The sequence below is a fragment of the Centruroides sculpturatus genome, unplaced genomic scaffold (genome assembly GCF_000671375.1).
Source record: "Centruroides sculpturatus isolate CEXI.00-Female unplaced genomic scaffold, Cexi_2.0 scaffold344, whole genome shotgun sequence".
Lineage (NCBI taxonomy): Eukaryota > Metazoa > Arthropoda > Arachnida > Scorpiones > Buthidae > Centruroides > Centruroides sculpturatus.
The window spans coordinates 553433-562371 of record NW_019384558.1 but is presented as its reverse complement, the minus strand read 5'-3'; the positions used below and the strand labels follow the sequence as shown (position 1 = coordinate 562371).

General features: G+C 32.0%; 1 protein-coding gene across 1 annotated transcript; it reads left to right on the top strand.

The window, feature by feature from the left end:
* Positions 1 to 808: 808 nt before the first annotated feature.
* On the top strand, positions 809 to 7484 carry LOC111623927 (alcohol dehydrogenase class-3-like). Its single transcript, XM_023366661.1, has 10 exons — positions 809 to 953; positions 5508 to 5609; positions 5679 to 5820; positions 5886 to 5973; positions 6232 to 6364; positions 6438 to 6654; positions 6730 to 6860; positions 6962 to 7097; positions 7189 to 7327; positions 7397 to 7484. Exons 1-10 carry the CDS (start codon positions 927 to 929, stop codon positions 7419 to 7421), a joined length of 1140 nt encoding a protein of 379 aa, XP_023222429.1. The 5' UTR covers positions 809 to 926; the 3' UTR covers positions 7422 to 7484.
* Positions 7485 to 8939: the final 1455 nt, after the last annotated feature.

Below are 8939 nucleotides of genomic sequence, written 5' to 3'. Positions count from 1 at the left end.
TAGTCTGCGGGCGCCGCTGCCCAGACGGAAGGCAATTTGGAGAAACGGCTATCCTGCTGTACTCAGTTCATTGATGCGGCCTTTTTCAAATTACGTCAGCCATAATTTGAGAAAGGCCGTAATCTTTCACTGCGTCATACAGGCATTCAAAAACCTCCAAACACACCTGGCGTGTTTGCCATTCGAAAACCTCCCAACAACAAGACAGTATACTGAAATTTCTCAACAGTGTGTGCCTTTTTATAAGATACTGAGGTAGCGATTTTAAGGCGGTCTTTATTTTTCCTCTCATCCTGTGAAATGGTTATACTAACATTTTTAGTAAGTCCATTATGAGTTCGGCAAGGCCTGTAATGGGGTAGCCGGATGATAAGAGGCGGGCTAAACGTATCTAGAACAAATTATCCCGAAAAATTCCTGAAGTTTTTCGACCCGTTTAGGTCCGATTCTGACTCCCCAGAGTGAAAGACTGCCACCCTATCTGCTCGGCCATCTGGCAGTCAATGTACTCTGGTGACATTATCTGGCGCGTGCAATCGAACCACAACTGTAATTGTCGAGATAGCTGATTGCGGAGTTTTGTAGTAATAGGACCATTCTGTCTGGGTGTGTAATTTTTTTTCTCAACGAGCGTATACGTTTGAAAATTTTACGAAAAAAATATAAAAATAGACAAATAAATTTAACAAAATATATAGCAATATTATAAAAATAATTTCCGTACTTTATAATTAAAACATCAATTATAAAAATTAATACATTACTAGTGATATTCATATTTTCCCCAGTTAAAAAAAAAACACGTGACGGTCGCGAGACGATTCAGTGGCTAAAGGTCGCTGTATAGTGTCATCCGATTGGGTGGTATTACAAAGTTTCGAGATTTAGATGAAATAATCGGCTGTAGCTATTTTCCGAATTATAAAATGGGCGATTCGCAAACTCGAGGAAAGGTATTTCAGTTTTAAATTGATCTTATTTATTTTGTAATACACTTTAGTATTGATTGTTTATCAATTTAACTGAAAATGAACTTGAAATAAAAGTTTTTGCATTGTCCTTGATAATTCTTTAATTAATTTCTGTCGATATAGTTTTAAGGACGATTGATATAAACTATATTTTTGAACTCTAAGTAATAGATTACATATATAATCATCTTACACGCATAGGACGTGCAGATAATTTTTCGAATCTATTACTTTTTTTTTTTAGCTAGAGATGGCGCTAAGGGTTAGACGTATATCGTCACTTCGAAGCCATGTTTGAGAGCATGCGTCTGTATACAACGTGCGCTAATGCAAAAAATTTGCTTACTACGCTTTAAAAATGATTGTCGAGGGTCTTATGGAATGCACGGAAACGTGAATTTTATTTTGTGACCAGAGATAATGACGATAGTGCATTTTGTGAGGAATATCGCTTTGTATTTTAAATGTGGCGTCGAAATTATGGTAGTCTGTTTAAAACACAGTGCCATCTCTACTTGTAAAAAAAATTCGAATCACTTCTTGCTTTTTATATGCAAGTCTTAAAGCACGTAATATTATAGGGCACGTACAGTACATAGGACTATCGGCTGTCTTGTGTAAAATTCAAAAGTATGAGTGATATTAGTTGTCCCAAAAATTACATTCGAACAAAACTCTGAAAGAATAAATCTAATAAAGTGGCAAGCACGTGTATGCCCGACATTTTCTTAAAAAAAAAATCCATCAATAAGAAATACAGTATAATGCAAGTATAAAAACTGAATTATCGTGTTCAAAACTTGACACTTTACACATTTACATAAGATAATCATCATTTTTGTATGAATTTATTTTCCTTCTTCATTCTGATTAAATAATTAGAAAAAATTATTTAATCAGAAAATGAACAGGGAAATACTTTATTAAAAGCTTAAAAATAATACGTTTGCACAAGTATTCAAAATAGAATTAGGTTAGGAGTATTATGTATGTAGATTATCTCTTATCTCTAGTTATCAAATTAGTGTTATAAACAGATCCATGTAATTAATTCCTTTGCGTGTGTAGAACAATCACTCTGCCATTATAATCTGGGCTGTGGAGTCGTGTAAAAATCTACCGACTCCGACTTTGACTTTTCTTTACCGTCTAAGTCCGACCGGGGGCAGATTTGTTACCAAAATAGACCTGGAAATTCTGATGTCATCACGTGTCCTCAGAATAAAATATTCAATAAATAGAGTTCTAATAAAGATAGAACGTAGAAACTTTTTTATTCCAAAGCTAAAAGACTCCTCTAAGTAATGACAATATATAAATATTTATTTGATAATTTTTACTTTTCTGGTTGTTATATATAACAGAGGGAAAGTGTAGCAATTGGTCAAAAAATGACCCCCCCAAATTTTACATTTTTGGACTCGGTACATCTTGAAATGTCGAGATAGTCAGTCTGAATGCGAGTCATCAAAAAATTCACCTACTCTGACTCCTTTTTACTTCCCAACTTGTTATGTATATAAAATGGAAAAGTATTGGAAACGTGTCAAATTTGATCCTCCAAGTTTTTTGCAAATCTACATGTTTTGAGACCTCCCCAAACCCCCAAAAGTATGTCAATTAAAGGGGAAAAATTGCACGTGTTTTGGTGTCTAATTTGCTTAACTTCTTTATTCTCTGTTCTGAGATATTACAAAATTTAAGAAACAAAATTTGGCACTGTGGCTTAAGTATAAAGGGGCATGCATTAATTCTATTAAATTTTGGTTCTTAATTAAAGGTCAATAGAGTGGAGACATAGAAGGAGCCATGTGTCATATCTCCAGTGTGGTCAAACTTAATGAATATTTTACTCGTTATTAGCATTCTCAATGTTTTTTAAAATAAAACCCATCTCTGCCCTCAAAATTAAGCTTTTTGTCATTTTATGATAGTACAGTAAAACCCATTAAGATGTTAGAATGTGTATGGGGGCACAATTTAGTTCAACCACTTTGAAGCTTAATAACTCCTGTGTTAAGCCATCCGACTCCGATTTAAAAACCACAGAAGTTGTTAGGCTTCAAACAGGGTAAACAAAATCGTCCTCCCACACAGTCTAACATCCATACATACAGGAAAAAACGGAATCTTTTACATATCTCAACATTTCAAGGTGTACTGAGTCCAAAAATGTAAAATTTGGGAGGGTCATTTTTTGACCAATCACTACACTTTCCTTCTGTTATATATAACAGACAGGAAAGTAAAAATTATCAAATAAATATTTATATGTAGTTTCTCATCACACCGGGTTGTATATACTTCAACTAAACAACGATCTACAATTAACCAGTAACTGGTGTGAAATTCTTTAAAAATCGGTGAACGTTTTCGACTCCCCTCCTGGGATCTTCTTCAGGCTTATTTTTATACCTTCCTTTATAACTGGATTCTTTAATTCAAATGTTTTTTAAAAATTTGAAATGTGCCATTTTCCAAAAAATTAAAAAAAAAATTATTTATTCATATATAGCATAGGTATAGTTAATTTAGCTTCTGGAACTGATGTAAACGTAATATATTGAAAATATTTGGTTAAGTATTAGTCACTGCTAGTTTTAAATTAGTGTCGACGTGTCTGTTAGCCAGTTTCTTGTTTTAATTTTTACTAAATTCATTGGGGAAAAACTATTCACGTACATAAGTTGTAGAAAATAAAGTTTGAATTTTTGCTGCATACTTCCTTAAGCTGGGAAATTGATATATTTATTCATATTTTATGTGATGCGGGCTGCAAAAAATATTACTGTGGGTTGCCCATCCCTGTACTAAATAATTCCTGATGATCTTTATGCATAAGGTGAAATCTGTTAAATAGTTTGTTAAATGGCCTGAAATAAAAATAATAATTATTATGTTATTATTGGATGTTTTACAATGAATGCACAATTTTTGCCTCACTCCACATTGGCTCAAAATCTTTCTTGTTATATAATTATTAAAAGTGCTAGTTTGGTGGAAACATTTTTGTTATATCATGCTTGTACCTTTTTAGTATGTCCTTAAGAGTGCTTTTTGTTATTCCAATATTGTATAAGGTTTAAATTATTGTTTTTTGAAGAGGAATAAGATATAACTTATCATTATATCAAAGCTTTGTAAGATTTGAATACGTAACTGGTAGCCTCATTATAGGCACAGTTAACAGTTATTTAGTTAGAAAGCTAGAAAGTATATCACGATAGCTTTTGAAAATAAATCTATATATGTGTAAAACATTATTTTTCTGAAAAAATAATCTGCAACTCTTCAGTCTTAGACTATACTAGAGCAACAAAGAAAATTTGTAAGAACAACCTAAAAGATAGTGTCATCTGCCCACTTAGAATGGTAATCAGTATTTTTACCATTCTTTGTAATCATTTCTTAAATTTCCTACTTTTCTTTCTACAAGAAAAAATAAAATTTTGGATCAAAATGCACATAAATGAAGTTGAGGCAGTTCTTGATATTAATGGTCACTCCAACTCTGGTTTGACCAATCAGATACACTCTTATCACTACTGGGAATTTGCATTTGACCAGAAATTCTTAAGAGTCATTTGGAAAAATACACAGCTTGACAGACAGTTGTACATCTGTGATGGGAAAATAGAAATGGTGGTACATTTCAATATCATATGGAAAATTGAGACTACAGAGAAGCTCTCAATGCTACAAAAACACTCTCCTCTCTTGTTACTATGAAGTTAATGTACTTTTCAGATAGCTTATTATGGATATCTCCCAAAAAAATATTGGATGAAGTAAAAAATCAGACTGTAATGAAGAACACAAATTTTCAATACAATAAAAGTCACTTTGGAAGTTTGCTTCTCTTGATAATTTTTTGCAAATGTATTGCTACATATATTCATATGCTATATAAATTTTTAGTGAGTTCTAATGTATTGGCTTTTTCCCCACTCTCAGCTTAAATAATTAGCCAAGATTTAAATATGATGATGATGATTTATTTCATTACTTATAAGTTGGCCTCTTAGCAGCAGAAAATGATTTTACACCATTATGGGATAAAGCAAAAATTCCATATTCATCACAGAACATCCAAGAATTATTTTTGGTTTAAGCTGTTTTAATCAACAAAAAAGAAACTTAATAAAATTTTGCATGCTCTCTAATACATTATTGAAGATTCAAATAACAATTTGAAATAATATTAAAGAAAATAATTGATCTGATTTCATTTTAATTTTTATACTCTTCAAAAATTTTCCTGAAGATATTGTCATTGCAGACAAAGTAATTAAATTACATTTTTGTATTTTATATTCTTTGATTACTTTTTCTTTTCTGTTGTCAAGATTGAATAAATTGTTAATTATTAATGTTTCTTAAAGTTTTTTAATATGAATTCTTTGAAATAATGTTTATAACAAAATTATAACATTAGTTAATTTTGCTTCTGTGAATTTCAAATGTATTGTAAAAAATATTTTAAACTTGCAATTAGAGAATAAATTTTTAAGATATTTTTTAAAATTTGGTAAGTAGGTAATAAAATGTAAAGCAGCTGTTGCTTGGGATCCAAAAAAAGATCTGGTGATCGAAACCGTAGAAGTTGCACCACCCAGGAAGGGAGAAGTCAGAATCAAGGTAAGAATTAAATTATGAAGGTTGTCTTTAATTGTGATATATTTTTAATTAAAATTTTTATATTTGAAGATACTGGCTAGTGCATTTTGTCACACGGATGCTTACACGTTAGACGGTTTGGATCCAGAAGGAGTGTTTCCATGCATTTTAGGACACGAGGGAGCAGGAATTGTGGAGAGTGTTGGTGATGGCGTTAATTCTGTTAAGCCTGGTCTGTATGGTTTTTAATAGAATCTGTTACATTTCAAAAATGTTAATGTCTTAGCATTTTTGTAGGTGACCTCGTCATTCCTCTTTACATTCCTCAATGTAATGATTGCAAATTTTGCAAAAGTTCAAAAACAAATCTGTGCAGTAAAATTAGGTAAAATTTTTTCTAATAATTTGACAATAATATAAATATCAAATTTTCAAGATTCCAAAAATGATTTAATTAAAACTTAATTAAATGCATAAATGATTTTTTAATGTTATACTCATTTTGAAATGCTATATACAAATGAAATAATTTTTAATTGTAATTTTTGTGTAATTAATTCATTTTATTTTGTAAGATTAAATGAAATGATTTGATATCAACAGAAATTAGAAAAATTTTTAAATATGGATGATAATTTCATAGGGATACTCAGGGCAGAGGGGTTATGCCAGATGGTACATCACGTTTCTCCTGCAATGGTAAGCCAGTTTATCATTTCATGGGAACCAGTACATTTAGTGAATATACCGTTGTGGCTGAAATTTCCGTTGCCAAGGTAAAATTTATAGGAAATTTTCCTCCGAAACTTTTCAGAACTATTATTTAAGTTTCAATTCTAACTTGGTCAGGTAAATCCTTCCGCTCTGCCAAACAAGATATGCTTATTGGGATGTGGCATTTCTACCGGTTATGGTGCCGCTCTAAACACTGCCAACGTCGAGGAGGGTTCCACTGTTGCAATATGGGGACTCGGAACCGTCGGACTGGCCGTGGCCATGGGATGTCGCGAGAGAGGAGCCAAGCGAATCATTGGAATTGACATTGATCCGAGTAAACTTGCCTTAGGTAAGCAAAATCAGAATGTGTAAGAAAAATTGTTTGTGTAATTTGGATCAATGATATAAGATTTTATATAACAAGGGAAAAAGTTTGGCTGTACTGAATTTGTTAATCCTAAAGAATTAACAAAACCAACCAAAGATGCATTAATTGAAATGACTGATGGAGGCTTGGATTACACATTCGAATGCATCGGTAATGTTAACACAATGGTATGTGTTTTAATATTTTTTCCCATGTGGTAAATGTTATGGAAACTTATATTCATAACATATCATGTGGGCAATTGTTAATACTGAAAATTCCCTTTCAGAGAGAGGCTCTCGAATCCTGCCACAAAGGATGGGGCACATCCGTCATCATTGGAGTGGCTGGCGCAGGAGAAACCATATCTACTCGTCCCTTTCAGCTAGTCACTGGACGAATCTGGAAAGGATCTGCCTTTGGAGGTTAATATCTTCTATTATTATTCTGTTGTTATATTATTATACAGTTATTATTCTATTAAAACCCTAATTATTCAAATATATCAAAAATAAGGTTGGAAGAGTAGAGACAGTGTGCCAAAATTAGTTGACCGGTACATGGATGGAAAGTTGGCGGTAGACGAATTTGTCACTCACGAAGTCAAACTGGATAACATCAATGAAGCAGTCTCTCTTTTGCATTCAAAAAAATCGTAAGTTTTCCTTTTTTTTAGTTTTCTAAAAATTAATATTTTGGAAGCTAATTTTTTAATGTCTTTCAGATTGAGAACAGTTATAACTTTTTGAATGACTGGAGAGAACTCATGTTTTTTTGATATTTTTTTAGAATAAAACTTATTTTCGAGTATATTACTGTGCAGAATATTGTCTGTGGTGGTTTGATAAAAGATGGAAATTTTTCAATTCCATGAATTGTTGACAAATATGAATTTCAATATCTATTGACACTCAAAAAATTTTTTATAAATTTATTTTATTAACAGGCTAACATATTGATGCAGTATTGGTCATTTTATTTATTATAATCATCATAAAATAATTTGATTTAAAACTTATTTTAAAGTCAGTGTGATGCAAAATACCAACATGTCCAAACCTTAAACTCAATTGTTAGTGGTGAGAGCTAGAAAAAGTCTTGGTGATGAGCCAGCCACAACATGAATGCTGCACTGCAGTTCAAGATGGACATATTCCATACTGAGGGAAGGTCTCTGCCTGGGTATTGGTAAGCATTTTCCATCCATCCGACTGCTGTATGCATCTTTTTCACCAAAGACATACTTTAGAATTTTACAAATCAAAGCAATAAAAGACTGTTGTGTACTACCCTCTGTTAGATGTCGAGTAATCGGTTCTTGCCATATTTGTTTGCATTCATGTACTGTTCTATTTGTGTACAAATGTTGTCCATCCTTAAGTTTTGAACGTGTGTATCATAATATAAAAACCACAATAGTAAACTGGAATGATATATAGACTCACTTAAACGTCAAATTTCCAGCAACACACTCAAATTCAACATTTTCAGAACACTTATTTTCGTTTGAATTTTCCTAATGAAGGCCGATTAAAGAGTGGCTGAAAATGTTTAAATGTTGAATTTGAGTGTGTTGCTGGAAATTTGATGTTTAGGTGAAAGTCTATTTTTAAGATATTGTCAATAATCTCTCTATTAGTATTACCAGAAATGCTCATTACTTCACACCCCAAATTTTAAACTAATCAAGATTTCAAATTGTCCGAGATTTACATATTTCTGTACAATACATCAAATGCCATGTAACTGACATAATTTATTAATCAAACAGAATACAGCTATGATTATGTATACAGAATACTATTATAGTAATTATTATTAACTGCAGGTAAATAGCATGTGTCCCGTGAGAACCTCACAGGGTGCCAGATAAATTGTATAAAAAGTAAAGCAAAATTATTGTAAGTCGTCCCAATGTAGTAGCCTAGGACATCAATCTTTGCTTGTAGCCCAATCTTGCAATCCCAAAACACACACACATTTTATGAGATAAAAGAATGATAAGGTGTCTCCAAAAATTTTTACTGTAAAAGCAAGCCATGCTGACCAGATTAGAATTGTCTCTGTTTAGATTGAAATACCTCCATACTATAAAATGAGTCAACGTGCATATGACAGTTCGGACAGAATTTTCATTTCAAATTTCAAAGTAGCCATATTTCAAACTAATCAAATTCCTTAATGTGTAAATCTCTATCTCCGGCCAGGACAAATAGTACAGTTACTATCAATAACTGACAGGATTTTGAACTATCAATGCTTGAATT